Source organism: Balaenoptera ricei, chromosome 3, assembly GCF_028023285.1.
Source record: "Balaenoptera ricei isolate mBalRic1 chromosome 3, mBalRic1.hap2, whole genome shotgun sequence".
NCBI lineage: Eukaryota > Metazoa > Chordata > Mammalia > Artiodactyla > Balaenopteridae > Balaenoptera > Balaenoptera ricei.
Window position 1 is genome coordinate 9074056 of NC_082641.1, and position 25099 is coordinate 9099154.

Sequence of the window (25099 nt, forward strand, 5' to 3'; positions counted from 1 at the left end):
ATACACTAATTGCTAAGCTACACTAAATTCAATGCCTTCAAAGCATTGCCCCTGTCCTTAGGAACAAGTCTCAAATTTCCCAGTTCTCTTATTTTTTATTCATTTGTGCCACATGGCCAGAGATTCTGTTTCCTTCTCAGTAAATCTACGTTGCTATCATGTTACTTCATTAAATATTAACAGATTAATATCCAAGTATCTCTTTATTCCATCTTACTTTAAACATAAACGGGCAACTAATAGACTCTCTGAGAATAGTCACATTTTAGGGAGAAAACTGACCATACAAAGATATCTAAAATGTTTGACTTAATAGCAAGTACAGATATATTTCTACAGTTCTAATTCTGAGTTTTCAGAGAGTTCAATTACAATAAAAATAACCCACAAATGGGAGTTGAAAGAGCATTCATTCACATTTTGGAACTCCTCAAACTACTATAACCGACTGTTTTAATATTCTGTGACAAACAAAATCGTTTTACTGTAAATGAGAAAAACGTAACCGAACTCCATGTTAGCTAATAAAAACATTTCACTTTGCTTCTACCATTATGTTTTTCTGATGCTCGTAAACCAAGTAATGAGTGTTTTAAAGTTTAAGAAGTATTTGGGCCATTATGAAGATCTAGCTTGCTAGTCAATTTGTCACGGAAGAAGAGTGTGCACGATCTCCCCATAAAGAGAAGTTATTGTTTCAGATGATGAGGTCTATAAAAAGCTCTCTCCATGCAAAATTCTGGTGTTTTACCTTCACATTTCTGCTTTTGTTTGTGCCATAAACGTTAAGGACACTTAAAAAATGCCACTAAATTTCAACAGTTGCTATAAAAACACATTCTTAGAACCCTAGCTTTTAGATGGTAATGCTGTCTGCATGAAATTTGATGCTGTTTCTGTGTCCTCAGTCAATCTTTTAATTGCTCAGTTGTTGTTTTTTTTTTACTTAAATCACGCTTTTTTAAAGTAAGGATTTCTTTGTTTGGTTTTGGTACAACTTATTCTCGATCTTTAAAAAATTGTAACTATTTATCAGTGTTTGGCTTAATGACAATCTTCTCAAATCATTCCTATAGATTATCTATCTTTCCTTCCTACATATTCCCTTACCATTTAATATGGTACATTAATAAATTATACAAAAGATGATGATAACATGATTGACCTTTATACATACTTGTATATTTGTATTTTGATAAGAAAATTCTTATATAAGTATGTATATTTATAACTACACATAAATATGTCCTAACGGCCCTTTGCCCTGCCTGAGGACTATCCCATTTGTCTAGAGTTATCAGGAAAGCCAGTGTTTCCTATAAGTAAGTTTGACATTCTGAGACTCAAAATTCTACCTTAACCATTGGGATAAAAGTCTTTCTAAAATGCTTTGTCTTCTAAAGTTACTAGTAATAATTAAACATTTTGTGATAACAGAGGGTCAGCATTATGACCATCCGCGATTAGAATAAATGAAACAGCTGAAACATTGAATGGCCTCTGACATTTTTTTCTTTCTTGCATCTTTGTATTTACTTCTTCTAACTCTTCTATCTTTTCACTTTGCCGTCAGGGTATCCACCCTAACTTCTTAAGGCAGATCTGTGTGCCTGCTTACAAGAGTAACTCCTTGTATTTTTTAATTTGTTGCTTGAACTCTGATGAGGGCTGGGAAATCCGAGAGTCATAGTTGTTAAACTTTGTCTAAAGTACAGAACAGCTTTTGTGATGTTGATTTCAGCTGTTCCAGACCATTCTGCCTCTTTCTCAGTGGTCTCTATTAGTAATAGAAAAATTTACCAAATCAGTGCATCTGGATATGTGGGGATAAATGTCCTGAACTAATGTTCAGGGTTATGCACTGAAAACAGTCAGCAAGATGTTATTGCTAGAAAATATTGAGAATTTTTATCAGACTTCTTCCATAATTCTCACTGTATAACCCAAAGTAGGAGAGAATTTTTGAATATCAAAATAGTATAAATCAGTATAAAATAAATTAGTATAAAATAGTATAAACTATAAATTTATTGTTTTATTACTCTAAACACCTAAAGACCCAGACATATCTCAGCAGCTTGCCCAGCTGACCTGGCTACCTTGAGATACAGAGCCTGTGTCTTTAATTACCACTCTAAACAGCAAGTCCAACACTGCAGCAGGAATTGTGGAACTGGGCAATGATATCAAAATCTGCATCCTGAAAAGCACTGATGAGTCTGGAAACTGGAATGAAAATAGTTCTCCCAAAACTCCTCCTTTCTATCAATTTTAGATTGTACTGACTACATATTCCCATCTGAATCGAAGGACCAAATAAAGAATCATAAAGTGTGACCATTTGAGGATGGCCTGGTCACAATATGTGCTATTAACTGCTTAGTGACTGATAGATGTTTATAAATATAAAAGACTGTTATCCACAAGGAAGACATCTGGACATAGACACGAGTTCAGTTAAAAGCTCGTGTTTGAGCATTATTGCTCAGCCAAGCATAGAGCTGAGCAGTGGGGTACAAAGAAATAAATGGAACGGGTTTCTGCCCTTAGAAGCCTTATAGACCAGATTGTCTTCTAGAGGACATTCTTAGTAACTCAACAAGGACTCACATGAATAAATGAATGATTGGTGGCACTGATCCGTGAATGTGATGTTGAGATGTGGTACAGTCTTGGTATGTAACATATCTTTTTTCTCTGGCTGCTTTTAACATTATCTCTTTACTACTGATTTTGAGCAACTTGATTATAATGTAACGTGGTATAACTTTTCATGTTTCTCTTAGAGTTTCTTGAGTTGCTTAGATGTGTGAGTTTGCAGTTTTCAGTAAATTTGGAAAGTTTTCAACCATTATTTCTTCAAATAGTTTTTTCTGTTCTCTTCCTCCTTTCTCTCCTGTTTTGTTTGGTTCTCCATTTACACATACATCAGGCCACTTGAAGCTCACTGATGAACTGTCAATTTTTTTTTTTCTTTTTCCTCTGTGTTTCATTTTGTATAGTTTCCAGTTGCTATCTTTCAGTTCACTAATCTTTTCTTCTGCAATGTCTAATCTGCTGTTGATCCCATTCCATGTATTTTTCATTCCAGATGTTGTTTTCAACTCCAGAAGTTTTATTGGTATCTTTATAAATTTTCCATGTTTCCAGTTAACTTTTTCAGCACATGGAACATAGAGTTTAACTTTTAAAGCAAAGGTGGAAGTCTTACATTCAAAATCCTCTAGAGGTCAAAGACATTTCTCCATTTTTAACTTGTTCTTATAAAAACCTAAGTGTTTCTCAAGTAAAGCAATAATTCATTAAAAAAAAAATCAAGAGATGGCAAACTTGACTTGCCACCATCTAGATGGCTTTGCATTTCAGGTCAGACTCAGGCCTGGAACCCAGAGCTTCTCTTCCCATCCCCTTCTAATCCATCCTCCAAGGCCAGGGAGCTGGGTGGGGACTTGCAGCAACTTAGTGCTCTTGGGTATATACAGTGACAACCCCTTAGCCTACAACATCCTGCATCTTTGCATCTAGTGTTGCGACTGATCTGCATGATGTGGGGTGAAGCCGCCATGATCTCCTCCTCTGCTTAAAGACGATGCATCTGAGAAACACTGAGGCGCTTTAATTTTCCCAGGACCACAAAGCTTAGAAAAGTTAGAGCCTAGGTTTGAATTGTGATCTGAGTTGAAGCCTCCTAACTTTAGAGGGAAGTTAATGCTAAGGGCAAGTTCAAGGAAGTGACTTCCATTACTATCTCTTTCCTACTTATGCAAGGCTATACTCTGGCATTCTTCCTGGTGAGACTCTACTTTTGAAGCTTTTCTCTGGTTGAAAGCAAGAGACAAATTCACTTCAAGCCCAGCCCAAAGTGAATTCTTCAGGTACAACATTAGTGATGCCTTATGGGCAGGGAGGGAAAGGGATAATTATGTTCATTCCTAAGACTCTCAAGAGAAGAGGTGAGCCCGCCATGCATGAGTAAGTAGCCAGCTCCTGGGAAGTATCATCAGGGGCTGGGTCCCAAGAGCTGGGATGTCACATCCAAGAAAGAAAATGCTGCAGCTGACACTATAGCAATGGAAAGGAAGATGGCAGAGAGAGAAGTGACGGGAGGCAGGTGTTGGAAGGTATAATAAGAAGGGAATGTATTATTACACGATACTGAAGCCGATACGTGTGGTACCCATGGTACTGAGCTTCTGAGAGTTATCTGTAGCTATGTGTCTATATTAATACTGTTTTGAAGAAAATGAATGGTAAAGAAAAGAGTGATTTATGAATATCCCAAACCCCAGGCATTGATATTAAATGAATGAGGAATTGAAGGTGGAGGTCTTGATATTTTCCCTATATGCCCTCAGTTCTTCTAAGGGGTTACACTCTTTTGTGCGATAAGGCAAGTTAGCCCATGTAACTATTAGTGACCAAACTCAAGAATTCTTTGCTATCATGAATCCGTTTCTACCCACAAAGAAGGTCATGAAAAATTTTTGGTGAGAACTGACCTGGAACAGTGTGTATTTGTAAAGACCCAGAGAAAAAGACCCTCCTAACCTCTTTCCCAATCATACAATTGCTTTACTGTAACCTTTTGCCAAAGGTAAGTATTTTCCTCTGTAATCCTGTAATTTAAAAATGCAAGAGGTTCTTTTCCTTTGGGGACAGGACCAGCTACAACATTACAGGATTCACAGGGGTTTTCGTATGACATGTTTGGGTATCAGCTCCCTTAACTGTCAATGACAGTGCTTTGAAAAGTCTCAACATGTCAGTCTCCCCTGAAAATGAAGTAGTTCAGCTACACAAATAGAACAGAAAGCATTCACAGCATCTTCAATGACTATACTTACATCTATTCCTCTGTGTTTTGTAGCGATCTTCAACGACCCCTGAGCCCTTAGGAAGAATTTTTAAAAGAAATACCTTTCTAAGTCCAACAGTTCAATGGAACTGGTCTTTCTCTAACACCCTTAGAAACTTTATTAGAATTGCACTTCTCAAAATTGGACTTCTCATATTTCCTAAGGACCTTCTCATCGTTCCAGATTTCTTTCTTATTGTAACAAACTCATCATACCTTCCAGCTCCCTGCAGCCAAGTTCTGCAGGGCGCCTGCCGCCCCTTCCAGCGTGTCTGCATTTGAGCACTCAGAGAGCAGTGTGAGGTAGGGTTTGACTATGGATGGGTGCCACAGCATCTGGATCCCTTTTGGTGGTTCTGCACAGTCTGGAAGAGGTCCTACTCCATCCCACTGGTGGAAGAGAAATGAGAGAGTAAACATCTTTAACATCTTTACACTTCCCAGTATTGCCTTCGGCAAACATCAAAGACAAAAACAAAAGCAGGGTGTCATGACATTTGGTGAGCATCTACTGTAGGTAGGATACTGCATCAGCAGTCCAAGGACCACCAAAAATGGGAGAGCCATTCCTGCCCACCGAGAGCTTATGATGGAGGGTGGAGGGGGTTGGAGCATGTACATAAATGAATGTAACTGGCAGTAGAATGGCTAAGCCCTCTGAGAACAATTCTAGCACACTGCTACAGGAAGGAGGGAGAAGAGATGGGTTAATTTTAATCGGTCAGGGTGGAAGAAAGCTAAACATCAAGGCACCATACTTTACAGTAAGCATACTATAGGCATAGCATAGTAGTTAGTAACTATCAGATGCCCTCACTTCTTATACACAAGTGTTAACTGTGATAAATTCCTATATCACTTGTAAAATACATATTCTGTCATTGCATCTATGGGCGTCAAACAAATGACAGAATGGACAAAGGAGAGAAAATTGTTACGGTTTATTACATACATTGACATGAGCTATAAGCAAATTTTGATCTTATAGAAATTCTGATGTTTGCTTTGAATTGAATCTAATAAATAACAGAATATGTAATTAAAAATTAATTACATATACATTTTAAATTATGGATTATATGCACAAAGGCATATCAGTAGAGCCTTAAAAATGATAGCTATGAAGATCATGAAGCAATTTAGACAAATGTTTATGATAAAAGTTAAATAAACAAAGCAGGATGCAAAGTAGTAGGGGGTTTGTGTTTGATTCCAAATAAAATGCATAGTAAAAAAATGTAATGATAATAAAAATTTATTAATAAAGTGTTTGTCTTTCATTTTTTTCTACCTTTCTAATTTTCTGTTTTATTATCCTTATAATTTAAAAAATATTAAAAGTTCCAATAATGATTCTGATCTTTGATCACACATAGCCTTATTCTTTCATTAAAAATAAAGGCAATGAGTATAATGAGGGTAGAAATAAAGTAATATGTGTAGAAAAAATATTCCCATATTCATTTTTGAGAAAAATCATAGTAAAACAAAAGAATTACTTTATAGTATCAGAGTGGGAATATTAAGTTATTTAACTGCTTATTTGTGTTTATCAATGATTGCTTAAAACATAATCTAAAAGACATATATATCAATACTAAGCTTTCTCACAGATATTTTATGTACATACATATATGTGCACCTGTGTCTATATATATGTATGTATACCTATGAAAACAAAATTGTATTTCAGTCACAAATAATTTCAAGAATTCTATCACTTATTTTCCAAAAGAAAAATTAAGTGCAGCGTTGGTGGTATAGTGGTGAGCATAGCTGCCTTCCAAAAGAAAAATTAAAAAGTCACGCCTTCTTTTTCTCAACTATGATACGGCTTAACTTAGTTCAAGGCTAAAGCTCAGAGATGAATGACATCCCATCGACGGGTGGCGGCCATTCCATTAAAGGTCATTTTCATTCAGAGTGTCACTCTATCTCAACTTTATAACAAGGACACTCAATGTGGGGATCTTCCTGTTCTTTCAACCAAAGCCACTTCTAAACCCTTCAAAGCGGACTTTGCACCTGTACACAGCCTATCAATAAAACCAGTCCATCTCTTTTAAATACATAACAAAACAAAATTGAAAGAGTCAACTTGTCACATTGCTCCTGCTTCATTATTTGAGACTGGCTCACTGCACCAGATAGAACGAGAGCACTAGGCAAAGATAACAGCCCTTTTGTAGATTTGATGACTTTGATGACGAAACAGGAGTGATATTGTCTTCTCAAAGGAAACCAGCTGGGGGTATTGAATCTCTCAGCTAGCTAGTGCAACAGGAAATGCAAAATTATTTCTTAATTTTTTTCATTTTGTTATCTCCTTAATACTTTTAAGCTATCATTTTCATATAAAGATTTAGATTTCATATAAAGATTTAGAACTCAGCATGGATGGAATTTCCCTCTCATGTAAGAGCCAACATAACAGCATGAGGTATAGAGAAGTTTTATTTGCATGCTCATTACAACATGTGACAGACAAACTGTAAAAAGAGCAAAGAAAAAAAAAGCTGTGTTATCATTTGCTGGGTTTCATCTGGTTCTTTTTTTCTAACTTCTGGGCAAATAAAACAGGACAAATGGCTAAATCAGTAGACAATTTTCTTCCGTTCTGACATGTGATCTATGTAGCTCTTAAATACCTTTTATTACAATCCTTCTTAGTGGCTACAGAGAGAATCTGAAGGAAATAAAAGGAAAACTGATGTGAATATGGATAGCCTTTGACGGCAACAAAAGAAGTTCAAAGGGGATTCTCTGCTATTTCAGAACGCTGATGGCACCCTGGCACATCGACACAGAAGATAAAGAACTATTTCAAAGCCAGTCAGTGTATCTTGCCTTCATCTGGGTACTTTATTCAAACTTTTATTGAGTTAATAGGGAAAGAAGTATCTATCAACTGTCCATTAAAAAATAGATTTTCATCACCTATAAAAGACCGGAAGTCTTCTTTAAAAGTTGTGCTAACACACCTGAGGTCATGTCGCCTAGCCAATCAATACCAACAGGACTACAGGGCAATGGTGACATCAGGATCAGACTGAAGTTGTGAAACAGTTCTGCACGTGAAAACGTTTAATGCCAACCTTCTTCTAGAGCGAGGATCCACGAGAAATCAAGGGATATGCAACTCTTTTACCAAAAAAATGGAAACACATCATTTATAAATTTAAATACAAGATGAATTTATCCTAAAATTTCTTCAAAACTGCCACATGGCTTGAAGGCAAGCAGTGGCTAAATCTTTAACACAGTCAAAACACTGATCACCCAGCTATTTAGCCCTAAGAACACAGAACTTAAATTTATAAATAAGCCTTATGCAAACTGTATTTGATTTTGACTGTACCTTGAGGGCATATTACCAAAAATTTTCTAAGAACTTGAAATATGAAAATAATATATAAAGAAACAAAATGTTGTCAGGTCAGGAGGGAGAACTTTCTATGTAATAGAGACAAGGCACAACCAACAAAGTATTTCCAGGAAACCAACAGGGGCAATGCTAGCAGAGTATTTTTTGATTATATTGGTTATATTATTGCCAAGTTGTGACATATAAACACACACACACACACAAAAGTGTGTGTGTGTGTGTTTATATATCTTCATTTATCAGGTTTAAGTTTAAAAATCAAACAGAAATTAGACAAAGAGAAAGCAAAAGAAAAAGGAGAAAGGCATTTGTGGTTTTAAAAAGTTTTCTTCCAGCACAGGGGAAACGTTGAGTGAAAATATCCCTTCCTCCTCATAGTTTTACTCCTTAGGCTTGAGTGTTTTAGGCACATTTAAAATTTTATCTGTTATATTCTAACGAATAAAACTTGCAAAAGTTCTAGCTGTTCTTGATTCTTAAAGTTAGTACTTAAATGTTCAAATTATACTTTATGCAGGTCATTCACGTTCTTAAATAGGAAAAAACCTTGATAATCTCTAGCATTAAAGCTCCTCTTATTCATTGTCTTATTTATAGGAATTGAGAATTTACAAATATACTTCGAGTTTAAGAAATTAAGGATTGAGTGGGTTATAACAGAGTATTTTAGATTTTTTCAATGGATAATACTTTGGATTGGGACTTCCCTGGTGGCGCAGTGGTTTAGAATCCACCTGCCAATGCAGGGGACACAGGTTCGAGCCCTGGTCCGGGAAGATCCCACATGCCCCGGAGCAACTAAGCCCGTGCGCCCCACTACTGAGCCTGTGCTCTAGAGCCCGCGAGCCACAACTACTGAAGCCCACATGCCTACAGCCCATGCTCTGCAACGAGAGAAGCCACTACAATGAGAAGCCCACGCACTGCAATGAAGAGCAGCCCCTGCTCGCCACAACTAGAGAGAGTCCACGAGCAGCAATGAAGACCCAACACAGCCAAAAATAAATAAAAAAACAAAAAACAAAACCTTTGGATTGAATGTTCGTGTCCCACCCAAATTCATATGTTAAAGCCTAACCCTTAATGTGATGGTATTTAAAGGTGAGGCCTTTGGGAGGTAATTGGGTTTAGATGAGGTCATGAGGGTGGGGCCCCTATGACAGGATTAGTATCCTGATAAAGAGATGAAGGGGCCAGAGCTTTCCCTTTCTGCCATGTAAGGTCACAGCAAGAAGATGGCCATCTGTGAATCAGTAAAGAGGCTCTCAATAGACACCAAATCTGCTGGCCCCTTGGACCTCCAGCTTCCAGAACCGTGAGAAAGAAATGTCTGTTGTGTAAGCCACCTGGTCTAGGGCATTTTGTTACAGCAGCCCGAGCTGAGCAAGACAGAAGTCACAGTAAGCACTAAGAAAGTTTGGTGTCAGTGTTACGAGGACCCTCCAGCTACATCCTGGCTGTCGTGCCCTGGAATCTCTTTTGGGGACATGCTGGCAGCAAAGAAGGAGTGAGTAAGGCAGGATTATGCTGACAGTAGATCACAGAACAAACCAATAGACTGACTTGTCATCCCAAGTAGCACCACATTCCCTAACATATTATCAGCACTTTTGTTTTTCAGTTATATATATATATATTTTTTTTCAGCTATATATATATATATGTATATTTATCAGACTATTTTCCATTATAGGTTATTACAAGATATTGAACATGGTTCCCTGTGTTATATAGTAAATCCTTATTGCTTATCTATTTTACTTGTAGTATTGATAGTTGGAACCTGTCAATCCCATACTCCTAATTTATCCCTCTCCTCCTTACCCCTTTGGTAACCATAAGTTTGTTTTCTATGTCTGTGAGTCTATTTCTGTTTTGTAAATAAGTTCATTTGTATCATTTTTTTAAGATTCCACATATAAGCGATATCATATGATATTGGTCTTTCTCTGACTTACTTCACTCAGTATGACAAACTCTAGGTCCATCCATGTTGCTGCAAATGGCATCATTTCATTCTTTTTTATGTATCAGTACTTTGCTTGACTGGCTTTAAATGCATGACTGCGCAACTAATATCAATAAAACAAATGAGTGAACAGTTTATATCTTCACTATCCAAAATTGTTAGAATTGAAAATATGTATTCTCTATCCAAGAAGGTAGTGCTCAAACATTTTTAAAAAGGAAGAGAATAAGATGCTCCCATGTTAGAAGCCAAGGGTCTGCTGAAATCTGGCCACAGTGGTTTCTGATGTGGTCACGGTCAGGGAAGGAGATACACAGTGGCCATTGACTGTAAGGAATGCCTGCTTAGGAAGAAAATCACACACCTGTGGGAATGGGCTCAACGTGTGGGTTTTTAAAAAAAGCCTTTCTTTAGACTGGCTTTTAATACTTTTACTTCTCCTTAGGGCTTAAATTCTATTTTAAAGATTTCTCTCTTAGCTGGTTTGAGGATGGAATCATGGAAGTCGTTTGCTCCTTATACGAAAAGAGAGGACTGACTTAGGGATAAAAATCAGAAAGTTCAGGGACTTCCCTGGAGGTCCAGTGGACTGTGTGCTTTCAATGCAGGGGGTTTGGGTTCGATCCCTGGTCGGGGAACTAAGATCCCACATGCTGTGTGGTACCGTAAAAAAAAAAAAAAAAATCAGAAAGTTCAAAAACCAGAAAGTAAAGATGTCTGTACACTTTACAAAGAGACTGTGTAAATGGATCCTTTAGGGGATGGTGGCTCACGAGATTAATTATTACATTCATAAAAGCCCCTACTGAATGAGAAGAATTAACGAGGGAATTTCAGCTCCTCCCTCTGAAGGAGCTTACAACTACCCCAGTTTCTACTTCCAAGGCACCGGGCTGGGTACCACGGACATGCTAACAAGACGTTCTTCCCTACATGGAAGAAGGATTTACATTCTCGGAGGAGCGCTGCTAAAATACACAGCTCCTCCTGTCGCAGATGTCACAGCCATTCCAGTCTATGTACGGAAAAGAGCTTTCGCTGCTGTATCTTTGGAACACAAATAGAAAAGGCCTCTTCACCAGCGGAAGGCATCTCTAGTGCCTAAATTTCTCTACCAACGACAGAGAATGACAGTCAGCATGTGTGCAGGCTCATTTCTCTTTTAAAGGGATTTCAGTGACACAAATGGGCCAGAGGTACTGCAAGGGAAAGGGAGTGGATGTGCAGTGACAGGAAAACAGTCTGATGTTAAAATCCCACTCTTGCCTCCCCGCTGAAGTTACACATCACAGAGTGTAGGAAGAGAAGATGTCTAAAATGGTAAACTGTCAGGGAATGTTCCTTCATGCAGGGTTTGGGTAAATTAGGCTGCAACCTAAACACAGTCCATCCACTGTTGGCCACTTTTGCTTGATTTGGTTTGAACAGCAGTTACTAATTGATTTTTGCCCTGACCGTGTTTCATCATCACTTTCAGCTAATGGGGGGAGGGGAGGAGGAAAAGGAGGAGGGCAAGGGAATGGAAGTGATGGTTATTAAAAAAAAAAAACTCCAAGCAACTGTCAAAAGCCAAAAGAGAAATGATTTTTGTGTTGACGCTTGGGAATTTGGAAGGAAAGTGTAGCTCGGGCGTCTGACTTCCCCTGGGAGCTGTTCAGAAGACGTCGACTACAGGGAGGCTGGACCTACGGAAAGAGAGGACAGAGGTGATGGCCAGTGACTCGTATTCATGTGGTACACGTGTCTCCAGGCTCTCCTTGCAAAAGATACAGGGAACTTTGCATTTGAGAGATTAGAAACCTGTCTTAAAGGTGAGGTCGGCTATGGTGTTTTCCAAACAAGGCTTCAGAACAAAAGACCTTCAGCGACAGCCTTGCTGACTCACCTCCGTGCCTGTGTGGGCGCGCACCCCTCAGGAGAAGGCGGGAGGGAGGCGGGTGATGCTGCCAGCTCCAGAGATTGGCACAAGGTGGCCACTGTCTTGTGACCACAGAGGAGTGTTATCAAGGCTGGTCTACATCACCGGGCTCGCCTGCCGCTTCCCCAAGTCATCCTGATGGAACCAACTGGAACACCAGTAATGCTCACCTAGAATTCTCTCTGCTCCTAACTTCTCATCCACATCTAGGGAAACCTGGGCTATGACCCACCCCACTACCTGCTTTGTCAAGGGACTCTGTCCCTGACTCGCCAACTTCCTTGAGGTAGTCCTGTAGTCTTGTTTGTTTATATCTTTGGTGATACATCCCTCAAAGACAGTCTATCTAATACAGTGGTTTTCAACTGGAGTGATTTTAACACCCAAGGGAACAAGTGACAATGTCTGGAGACAGTTTTGGTTGTCACAACTAGGGAAAGCGGTGCTATTGATTGGTGTCTACTGGGTAGAAGCCAGGGATGCTGATAAACATCCCACAATGCCCAGGACAGCCCTACAGCAGGGAATTACCCGGCTCCAAATGTCAACAGTGCCAAGGTTGAGAAACCCAGGTCTAGTCTGTAAGACACAGGCTATTGACTGATGGCGTGGAGTACTGAATGGTAAAATGTAAACACAAACTAAATGAGACACCAAAAATTGAGCGTTAAGTCTGTAAACCCACTGAAAGTGGAGAAGCAGCATTTCTAGGTGATGGGATAAATTTTACATGAGAGGTGCAGAAGAAGGAGAAGCATCTCACTCATTCACAGGGAGTGGCAAAGGACAGTCACCGCACAGAAATGTGCAGCCGTGATCTTTGTGGGCGCAGGCGATTTATTGCTTTGAGGACATGAAATAGCATGTCTTGAGTCACCAAGCTCCTGGCATATGGTGAGGTGACGGCAGAGCGAGACTACACTGCTACCAGCCGTGAGGGCTGAGCAGCAGCCGAAATCAGCAGATGGTTAGAAAGGAACTGGTATTAAGCCACAAACGAGAAAGTATGGTTACTAATAAGGAAACGGAAACTGCCTGGAAGAAAGAAAAACAACCTGTGATATTAGGAAACGAGGACTTCAAAGCATCAAGAACGTCACAAAGGGGCAGATCCATCAGGTGATAATAAAGCAAATCAAAATGTACTCACACTGTCTGTCACTGGCATCCAGAGTGGTTAAGACAAATTTTGGCTGTGTAGCCAGAGCCTTAAAAGCATTCTTTGTAAAAGTAAAACTAGATGTTTTACTTTTAAGAATTTATCCTTGAGAAGTGATTAAGGATATAGGCGAGATTTAACTACACAGATGTTTATTGCAGTTTATGTTAGTTAAAATTTGGGAGCAACCTAATTTTCTGATCATCGGGGACTGGTTCATGCAACACGGCAGACCCCTACAATGGAATTCTTGGTAGCCCTTCCATATTCTGGTGTAGATGACTCTTTACTGGCAAGGAGAGAGGTCATGCAGAGCCAAGTGATAAAGTGTCTACAACAGCCTGCAGAGAAAGGCAGGGTGGGTGCTGCACCCACACCTGTCCTTCCCTTCAGTGGTGTGCCAGTCACCTGGCTGCAGGTAATCGGGGGCTACACTGTCTGCAGAGAATTTGCAAACAGCAAAATGGATAAAAGTTGGTCTTTCTTATTAGCATGTGCAGACAATTCTAAACAATTTCAATGATAAAATATCCCTTCTTACTGAGGTAGAGAACTCCTACTGCACCCCCTTAGTATGCCACTGTACCCCTTTTCCCTTTGGTTAAGAGAATGCCCAAGGTTCATCTAGGGTCACGGTTGCCCCACAAAAATACTACACATCCCAGTCACCCCTGCAACTCAGGTGCTAATGTGTCCCATCCAGAAGGAGAGGGTGTAGGCAACAGTGATGTGTGTGACGTTCAGCGGGGGCAGTTCTAGAGGAAAGGGTACTCCCCTCTGTCTCTTGGCTCCATTTCTGCTCCTGGACTCTGGATACAGAGCCATCTTTGGACCATGAGGAGGAGGGCAGCATCCTAAAGAGGCGAGCATGGCAGATCTAAGGAGCCTCCGGAGATTCTGCAGACCAGAGCCGCCAGCAGTGCCGACTTTTAACATTAGCGGGAAATACACTTGTCTTCTCTAAGTCACTATGAACTTGGCTGTCTGATGTGGTAGGATGTGTCTTAACTCACACTCCAACCAATATCGTATAATTGTATTTTGAAAGGTTAAACAAAGCTATGCATAAATACAGAGAGAAAGAGATCAGAAAGGATTAGAGGCCCAGGTATACATTTTTATTGTGGCTCACACTAGAAGGGAAGATGATAGGGATGTGTGCATTATTTTCTTCTTGTAGCTTATTGCTATTTTACTCGTATATTATTTACATATTACGTGTGCATGTATTTATTAATATAAATATCTATAAAAATTTTGAAGTTATTTAAAATATTTTTATAGCTATAATATTTTTACTTATAATTAATACATATTTTGTCTCAAGGAGAAACTTATTTAAAATTTAAGTAAGTTTAAAATTCAAATCTGCAATGTACTGATTTAAACTAGCAATAAAATTCATTTTTGTGCTTTGGGACATTGATTGCTATTTATTCTCAGAGTCCCACTTCTGGGCCAACAGCATCCATGGGACACAGTGGGCTATGTGTGAGTCTCTTGAGGAGGCCCCCAATACAAAGTCCTGAAACTCCAAGGAAACTTTTCAGGGGATGGGATTTCATGGCATCTAATCCCATTTATGTATGTCACACACTGACATCTTCAGAACTAAGCATCTTTTAGTCTGGTGTGATCAAAGTACTGCTTCTCCAGGGGTACTCTGAGATACATGCATCTACACTTGTTGACATGAACTGCAAGTTCTCAGATGATTATCATGATCTAGAATGTTCATTAGGTTTGCTGGTGATCGCAGAGTCAGAAGGTAATAAAATGCAGCACTGCCATGAGAAGCTGAGGAACAGCCTGAACCACAAATGGAAAGAGAAGGGCTATGCCGTGCTCCTGGCTCACAGCAGCCCTGGGAAGCCAAGTGTCCCAAGAAGACAATGGATGAGGCTGGGACCACCGACTGGCAACAACCTCACAGCAAGAGCTAGAGGCCCTAGTGGACCACAGCTGGACCGCCATTCAGCACAGCTGGTGCTGGGCCTTGGGCTAGATGTCAAAGATGGAAAGAAGACCCACACAGTCTTGCCCCTCAGAAAATTCTCCCTCTAGGAGATCAACTGCTGTATGTGACTGATAATGTGATGAGCACTGGAGGAGAAGTTTAAATAAGGCCATGCAGGGCTTCCCTGGTGGCGCAGCGGTTGAGAATCTGCCTGCCAATGCAGGGGACACGAGTTCGAGCCCTGGTCTGGGAGGATCCCACACGCCACGGAGCAACTGGGCCCGTGAGCCACAACTACTAAGTCTGCGCGTCTGGAGCCTGTGCTCTGCAACAAGAGAGGCCGCGATAGTGAGAGGCTCGTGCACTGCGATGAAGAGTGGCCCCCGCTCGCCGCAACTAGAGAAAGCCCTTGCACAGAAATGAAGACCCAACAAAGCCAAAAATAAATAAATAAGTAAATTTATAAATAAGACCATGCAGATGCAGATTAGAGAAGGATTCACTTTTTACTTGGGAGAACTCTTGAAAGGGTGGAGGTGATGTATTTACTTGGTTTTGAAGGATAATTCTCCAAGGAGTGGAAGAAGGGAAGGGGAACGCTGGACAGAGAAGCAGCGTGAGCAGAAGTGAGGAGTTGGCCTGCGGGATGCTGGGATGGGCGGGGAAAGTGTGCAGGGTAAAGGCCTTGAGCTTCTGCGAAGACATGTCTATAGTCATGGAAGAAATTAAGGGGCCTTAAAGGTTTTACACGGAAGCCCAATACTATTGCTTTTGTGGATAAGATATCATGCTGATATCCTAAGTGAAACTTCCCACAATCTATGCATTTGGCATCAACAACCTAGAAAAGAGATGAGAAAGAGTAATAATACTTCTCTTAAATTGATCCCAGCTCACTAAACAAAGATTATCAGGAGAGAGAGAAAGTTGATCATATAAAAATGCTGGATCAGAATCATCTTTGAATTCTGATAGGTTTACATCCTCACCCATGTGGATATATAAATATCCCTGTGAACTAAAAAATTCAGAGGTGATTCAAGCAGAAGAGAGATTTTTGAACTCTAGGGGATCTTGCTTGTTTTACTTCTGTTTTTCTCTGCGGGTTTCTCTGTACACAGTCAAGTTCACACGGAGTAGGTCTTGAAGGCCCAGGTCTGCTCGGGCCATCAGCCAGCGGTACCCTGTTACCTCTAATCCATGTTTGAGCACCACTGACCCCGGACACCATCGCAGGAACCCTGGCCACATCCCAAATCGAAAAACAAACAAAAATGCTTATTTCTACAAAGGGTGGGAAAGCAGATAAATCAATTTTGTCTACTGCTATTTCCCTGGACCTCAGTCTTTGGATTGCCACCCCTGCCCTGCTCTGCCAGGCTGCTGGCACAAAGCCCTGCCAGCGGCGGTGAGGACCATGCCGGGTGAGATATGCCTCTTGGCACATGACATGTAGACTGCTTTGACGGAGGGTCTAATTGAAAAGAGCTACTAGAGAAACCAGTCATTTCTTATAATTGAGCGATAGGCACTGAGCACAAAGTCAGAAATTAATGAATTTGCAAGGTCCTTTTCGACCAGAATACGATGCATAGAAGTGTCCAATACAGCCACACACAGGGGCTTACATCTGATGGTTCTGTATCATATATTTTCTTGAATTATCCCTATCAAGTATCTAAAAGAAAAAAGTTTCCAAGATTTTTATTATAACTAAATCTGACCTGCAAAGTATAGTATTTTCCAAAGGTACAGAATACCAATGCCCAAGGTGAAAGTCAACATAAATTTCTGGAATTCAGCAAGTGACAGAGTCAATCACTAAACCAATATTATGATTTTCATCACTTTTGCTTCCTGGTAAAATCTCTGGCTCCTCTGTCCTGGGAAGGATCTGCCATGGATTAGATAACTTTTCATTTTATCTTATTCCTTTCTCTGAGGCAACTCAAATTTAAGAGAAAAAAACATATACATTTGCATAAACAAACACTGATTTGGTCAGTTAGTTCCTTTTTGAATATTATTTTAAAATAATATTTGAAAAGATTACAATTGTAATGCCCGTTGTAGAAAATTTACAAATACATATAAGAAGAATCAGTCACTATCTTCTATCATCTTTGATGTACTGCACTTTTTCTAAAAAAACATATTTTTTGTACATGCATATATTTTGTATTTGCATATGACACATATTTTACTAAACTGGTCAGGTTGTATCTGCATTGTATCTATATCTATATACCTCTTTCTTCATTTCACTTTGCATTATACACTTTCTATAATCACTACCTATTCTTTAAAAAGACTGACTTTATGAGCGGTAGAGATTCCAGGGGATGTATTATATCTGACCATTTTTATAGCTGCAAACCTAGAACTCCATCTGTTTACATCCTCATTAAGCTTGATACTGAATTTCCTGGCACTTCAAAATATTTTTGTATTATGTAGGAGAACAGTTTGAAAACATTTTTAAAAACTATCATTTGGTTGAAATAACTTTGAAGCTTCTTTATAAACAACAAATTTCCATTGTATTTTAACTTACGGTGGTTTCAGCAAAACATTCTTAAAGAAATTCTTTTTTTTCTCCCTTAAAAGAATATTGTAAGAAGAAAAATGGAACAGACTGTACACATTTTCATTTAGATTTCAGGCAAAAATCATAAGATTCTACTCATCATTTTAGCTGACTGAACTTAGAAGAGAGCTCACTGACGTCATAAATTATGGTTTGAAGTACAGCGTTCTGAGGTGGAATATCGCTCACCAGGAGGTTTCATGGAAGCTGCTAACACCTTGGAAGAAGGGCTTTCTATCTTGGGGTGATGTCCATGAATGTTCTCTTCTGACCCCTGGCTTCTCTGGACCCAATCAACTCCTAATCTCACCTGTCGTTTGAAAGACCTCAAGCCACGTGAGCACACCTTGGCATAGTTGGGGAAAGGGTTCAGTGTCAGGGTAGAATCTTACGAAAGGAGACACCAGGGCCAGGCACAGAAGCCATCAGAAGGGTGTGCTTCCAAATCTAAGCCATAGACTAAAGAGAAAACCATGAAATCAGAGTGAATTTAACCTCAATTAAAAATTTTTTTCTTTCTTTTCTTTCTTCCTCCCTCCCTCCCTCTTTCTCTCTTTCTTTCTTTCATTCTGCCTGCCAAGGTTAATGTCATATGAATGGACTTCCACAAATCTGATTTCCAAAGTTGCCTGGGCCCATCCCAGAGGTTCTGAATCGTTAGGTTGTAGGTGATTTTGATCACAGGGCAGACTGTAAAGCACTATATTCTTGCCCATAGGCTTTTCTTCCTTTCAACTTTACTGAACTTGCTTTCCAGGGTAAAGCAGTGTAGGCACTGGGCCCCACGGTACACGATACCACAAAAGGAAACCATGAGAAGAACCCATGTACCTTTGTTAGGCCATCTTTAACTTATTTGATATTGAAAAATATTCAGAACCCATAATAGTTTGGCGCCCTTAAGTACCAGGTAGGATAACTGAAGTGTGTGACATCACTTAGTATAATACTTGGCACATGGCAGGTGCTGGCTAACCACCGCATCCCCCCTGGTAGGAGGGTTCTAAGAGGCAGAATTAAGAACCATGGCTCAATCCTCCCAGAAGGCTCCTCCAATTCAGGGGGAGATGGAAGACACAGAGTACTGATCCAGGACAGGAGAAAAAGCAGGGCTGGGGATTTCTTTCTCAGAGTGGAAGGTCACCGTCAAAGAGGCAATGAGCCTGTATCTCCTAAATTATAGGCGTGTTTAAGCTGGAACACGCAGATCCAGAAGCTGTAGAAAGACCTGGAGCCTCAGGGGCTACAAACAGCTTGAGAACTGTAACGTACAAAAATTCTAACACTGACACATTCAGGTTAAATGTAGGAATTATGTTTAAGGACACATTCCCATTAATCCTTACCATGAAGAAAATAGTTCCTTTAACCCTCGCTCAGAGTTAAACTATTCCAAAAATAGTTCAGAAAATAGTGTGCTGTGATCTAAACGGATACTTTTGCAAATTTATTTTGAATTAAAACCCTGGCAAGAGAGCATGTTGGGGATTCTGTCCCACTTTCTCAGCCATCCACTGCTGAGGACAGTCAGATCTTGGGTTTATGGGACCCTCAGCAGCTGGAGATACGACCATAGCGTCCAGGGCAAGGCTGGAGGTATAACCACAGTGTCAGGGGAAGGCTGGGAACATGACCACAGTGTCCGGAGGAGACGGGAAGATCTCAGTGGCAGGGGTTTCTGGCAGCCGCAGGACGGGCACTTTTTCTCATTACTCCCTTACCTGGGGGCCTGGTGGGGGAGGAGTTCTACCTCCCAGAGGCTCCCGAGGGGCAGGGCTGTAGGCTGTTGTGTTTTTGCCAAGGCTGAGAATCCCAGCCTGTGGGCCTTCACTTCACTGCAGGGCAACCGACAGCTGCTGGAGGAAAGGCCGTTCCATTTTGAAGAGGCCTCTCCAGCCGGACAGCTATCTGGAGTAATCGGAATTGTCCCCCAAGGCCAAGCTTCTAATGTCATTCTGTTGGGAGGGCTGTGAATTACTCTGTTTTCCAACAGTAAGTGCAAGATTACATATCCAAAAGTTCCCAAATGACCTATACAATACATGTTGGATTTCTGTGCCTCTCTCCTCAGCTTCCCTTCTTAGACCACACCTATCCTGTGCAACTGTACCACCTGCAAGGCACCCGCCTGGCCCCCGCAAGGACCACAGTAAATGTGTGCATCGCCACAGAAGAATCAGCGCCTGCCATCTGACTCGACTGTGTGAGCTGGAACCTTAGAGCTTGCCCTGGACTCAAGCGGCTCTTTCCCTTCTTGAAATTTCCTATCTTGGCGTGGCTGCAGAACCTGAGGGGAGTCATGTAATGCTCCAGTGTCTCAGCTGTGAAATCCCCACGGAAAGCCTGTGCAGACGCGTTAGTGATGTGACCGCGTGTTAGAAACGCAGAGCCCTGCACCTGCAGACACAGACGAAACATGCACGTTGTGATTAGGGCAGGGGCTGATTGCATGCAGCTGCGAGTCCCCCACATCACCTGATCTTGAGATTTCTTTTTCTTCTTCTTCTTGCCCCAGCACCCGGAGCTCTCTGCATCTTTGCCATTGGCCTCACCGCAGAGCAACCCGTCCAGCTCATCTGTGCCCAGGTGCTGTCCCTGAGACGTTTCTGCTGCCAGCCGGTACGAAAGGTTCCTTAAAATGCACACACAGTTTTCAACGGTCTGGAGAATCCAAAAAAAAAAAAAAAAAAAAGGAGGAGGAGTGAATAAAAACTAACCAGCACTCCTCTACCCAGAAAAGCAATCCGTCTTCACACACACATTTTTCTTTTGATGCATGTAGCCGCTGCCCCTAAAGGCTCCCTTGACAGCCACAGTGGAAAGAATTTAGAGAAGCTTGGAAAAGTCTTAAGACCATTTCTCCCCCCAAAGATACTACTTATCAACAAGAGGTCCTTTTATAAGCAGCTGTCATTGATTGAAATTCACTTGTGAGTGAGGAAGAACCCACAACCACAAGAGGTCCCAGATGGCGTCCACTTACGGACAACGGCCGCGTGAGGACTAGGGCTCAGAACCACCAAGAGCACAGATAACTGGATTTCTGTCAGCTCTGGGAGGGCGACACTAACATTTACCATCTACCAGGGAACTTTCTGGGAGTGAAACAGGGCAAGAGGTGCAAACCAGGGTCGTCCCAGGCAAGCCGGGTTCTGTGGTCACCTGGGGGCATCAATGTTTCCATGCTGATTCTCTTCGAGATGGCTGGTGCTCCTATTTTCCTGGCAGGGGTGTTAAACAGTGGTTAAGGACACACATAGAGCTGGATACCTGTAGAACGCTAGGTCTCTGACCACTGGCGGTGTGACTCGGACAGTGCACACAATATCTCCGTGACCATATCCTCCTCTGTAAGACGGCCATAATAGTGGCCATGTTTTAGGCTGCTGTGTGGAATAGGGGAATTAGAGTATTTACATGTGATAGGCAGAATAAAGCTCTCTGCCCCAAAGATGTCGACATCTTAGTCTCTGAAAGCTGTGAATACGTTAGGTTATGTGGTGGAGGGAATTAAGGTTGCTAATCAGTTGGGGAGATTACCCTGGATTATCTGGGGGGTGGGGCATGGAATCCTGAGGGTCCTATAAGCAAAAGAGGGAGGCAGAAGAGTTAGAGTGAAACCGCGTGAGAAGGACGTGACCTGCTATTGCTGGCTTTAGAGATGCAGGAAGGGGCCGTGAGAAAAGGAATGTGGGCGGCCTCGAGAAGCTGTAAAGACAAGGAAACAGATGTTCCTCAAGCCTCCATAAGGAATGAAGCCCTGTTGACACGTTGATTTTAGACCAACAAGACCCATTTTGGACTCCCGATCTCTAAGATGGTAAGATAATAAGTTTGTGTTTTTAAGCTGCCATGTTTGTGGCTATTTGTTATAGCAGCAACAGGAAACTAACCCGGTATGTAGGTACTGAGAAGAGTTCCTGGCACACAGCAAGTGCTATACAAGGATTTATATCATTAACAATGGTGGAGATGGTACTGCTGGGAGGTCCAGAGCTTGTGACCTAGATCTAATGGGTCCATGATGGAGTCCTGGCTCTGCCATTTAATGAGCTGTGTGACCTTGGCCAAAGTGTGAAATCTCTCTGTGCTTCTATTTCCTCCCAAAGTCCCCACTGTCAAATTGGAGATTAGGTCTCAACATACGAATTTTGGGGGAACCAAACATTCAGACCAGTGCATCAACCTTTTGACCTTTGTCCTGGATTTGAGGAACCGAGGGAAGAGGAAAAAAAATACCACATTTTTACAAAGGACAAAATAATGATGGAAAAAAAATTGAACTAAGTTTTATTTTATTTTTTAAGTTTAAGTTTACATTTTTTTATTGAAGTATAGTTGATTTACAATGTCATGTCAGTTTCAGGCATACAAAATCTGAAAAAGAAGAGGTAAGTTGTCTTTTTAGAAGCATGCCAACTTGGCTATCATTTTTCAGGCACCAACTGTGTGAAAGCCACCATTCAAGGCAGGGAAGATGGGTCCATTTTACAGATGAGGTCTGGAGCTTTCAGTAACTTATACCAGATTGCACCACTTTTTCTAGTCCTAGGCTGGGACTGGAAGGGCGGTGAGGGCTGCCAGGGTCCAGATCCTGCACTGTTCCCACCTTTGACTGGAATCTGGCAAAAGGCACTGTATATGTTTGACATGACTACTGGGGGCAGGAAAACCAGTTTTCAGGGTATATTTCTGGACCTTTGCCATTCCAAACCTTTCTTGTCAGCTTCTCAAGTTTTCATGGGCTGCTAATCCCACAAGCTTTGAGTCAAACTTGATTTTCTATTTCAAGCATCCTCTCAGCATCGAAAAAGGAACCGGCATGAAAGCAGGTAAACACAGGACAATGCATGAAAGGGAGAATAGTCTCTCCCTGAAAAGAAAACGTTATGGCAAAAGTCAGAACGATTTTTAAATCAGCTCAAACTGATTTTTCTTACATCAAAGACTTGGGAGAGCAAACTTCTTTCTCATCCTGCTGTTCATCTTCCCTGGGGGCACATCCACGCCTCTGTTTAACAAATGACTACTGTGGAGTAAATCCGCCGTTTTGAGAAATGTTTTATAATCTACCTGTGGCTGAGGGATGATTTTGAGAGAAGCTGGATGGCAGGGAGAGAAAGGAGAGAGAGAATGGGGAGGGGGAGGGGGGAAGGGAGACGGAGGAAGTGGTAGAGAGGGAAGGATGGGGGTGGCCCCAGGGACTGAACTTATCTCTCCTTAAGCTTGGTTTGGGAGGGTTACCAAGTCAAGAGCTTTTCTCTGCAGGGGCAGGAAAAAAAGAAAATAAAAGAAGACAGCCACCGCCCTCCTTGGGGACACCAGCAGAAGGTGGGTGGCAGCTGGTGGTTTTGGTTTCCATATCCATTCCTGTCAACAGAGATTTCAGTAGTTCCTCTTGGTCACCAGGGTCATTTTGACTCCTTATTTTCTATTAGAAAGGGCTAATTTGGAAGGTGTCTGTAGAACGCTCCACCATATGTTACCCTTTCAACAAACTGTTCCAGTTACAGGAGCTGAGCTGAAAGCGTGCGTGGAATCCAGGCTCTTTCACTCATTAACTTCGCTGGCCTCAAAGACAGCGTGCACACATTTTTCCCTCCTCTAACTTGTCACTGAGAAAGCTCAGAAGTGGCCCAGCAGAGGGCTGAGTGGAAAGTGATGGGACAATAATAATACGTTAAAATTCAATGGCACATTCTGGCCAGCAAAGCACTGCTGAGTAGTTTATCACATTTGATCCTTTCAACAGCTATAAGGACCCTCCTTGTCTCCAAGCTGAGGTCACCCGGGTCCTGTCCTTGGTCATCAGGAGGAAGAGATGGCACATTTTCCAGCACGCTCCTGGGGCCAAGCTTAGTGTTCTTGCGGCTTAATCAGGAATATCTGAGTCTTCTGTTTCTTCTTCTTTTAATTTTTATTTTCTATTGGAGTATAGTTGATTAACAATGTTGTCTCAGTTTCAGGTGTACAGCAAAGCGATTCAGTTATACATATACATGTATCTATTCTTTCTCCAATTCTTTTCCCATTTACTTTATTACAGAATATTGAGCAGAGTTCCTTGTGCTGTACAGTAGGTCCTTGCTGATTATCTATTTTAAATATAGTGGTGTGTACATCAATCCCAAACTCCCAATTTATCCCCTCTCCCTCCCACCTTTCCCCTTTGGTGACCATAAGTTTGTTTTCTAAGTCTGTGAGTCTGTTTCTGTTTTGTAAATAAGTTCATTTGTGTCATATTTTTTAGAGTCTGCATATAAGCGGTATCAGATATTTGTCTTTGTCTAACTTCACTTAGTATGATCATCTCTAGGTCTATCCATGTTGCTGCAAATGGCATTATTTCAAGGAATATCTGAGTTTTCCGACTCCAGCCCTAAATGGTCCTCAGTTTTTCAGTTTCCTCTTTGGGAGGAAATGTGGACATTAACAAGGAGAATCTCCAAGGTCTCCCGAGACTTTGAGGAGTCTGGTCCTCTGACACATCAGAAGAAACATGTGCGTGCCTCAGAGCACTCTGATTTTGGACCGTGCTCCTGAAGGCTGCCTTACCCACCCAGTGGTGGGCACTGGGCCAAGACCAGAGGCTGTTGACTCTTATTTTATTCTCAACTGCAAGGCCCAGACAGTATTAAAGCTTGCTTGGTATCCATAAGGCTTAGCATCCCCTGCCTTAGTCTTTACCACTTTGAATATTAAGATCATTAGCATTGAAGCTTCTGTGAATTATGAATTACCTTCAGTAGCTCTTTTCAAAATTCCTCTATTGTGTTAATGGGTATTTGTAAATACTCAAGACATCTTGACTGGTTGCTTCTTTAGGGACTTAATTTTCCTGTCAATGATATTAAAAGGTCTAAAATGGCTGTTAAGGGCATTTACAAGAGAGGTTGATTAAATCTTTTCTATCATATTTCACTTTTGAAATTGATGTCGTACACGGTAAATGAAGGGATGCAAATGTAACTGAGTGGCAGTGATAAGATGACAGACAGTGTCATGACTGGAGTCAGCTGGTACTCAAAGGGTCAGAGTCCCAGAAAATATCATGGGTCCTAAACTTTAGGGAGTAGGGCTCAGGCATCAGTAATTTTCTAGCTTTTCTAGTAATTTAGTTTTCTAGTTTTTTAGTAATTTTCTAAATTTTTCAGTCACTCTAATGTGTAGTCAAGGTTGAGAAGTGCCATGCCAAATCATCCCCATGCCAATGAGTAACTAAATGGATAAAATCACTCTTATTTGTTCTTTATCTGACCTGACAACTAA

The 25099-nt window shown here is 41.1% G+C and overlaps 1 protein-coding gene across 5 annotated transcripts in view; it reads right to left on the reverse strand.

The window, feature by feature from the left end:
* The window catches only part of CTNND2 (catenin delta 2), a 938382-nt gene that overhangs the window by 120951 nt on the left and 792332 nt on the right, over window positions 1-25099 (reverse strand). For all 5 annotated transcript variants that reach the window (XM_059916116.1, XM_059916114.1, XM_059916118.1 and 2 more), the window contains 2 exons: window positions 20306-20491; window positions 5072-5245 (listed from right to left, as the gene is read on the reverse strand). In XM_059916116.1, the coding sequence (XP_059772099.1) occupies window positions 5072-5245; window positions 20306-20491 (360 nt within the window). The remainder of the gene's footprint in view (window positions 1-5071; window positions 5246-20305; window positions 20492-25099) is intronic.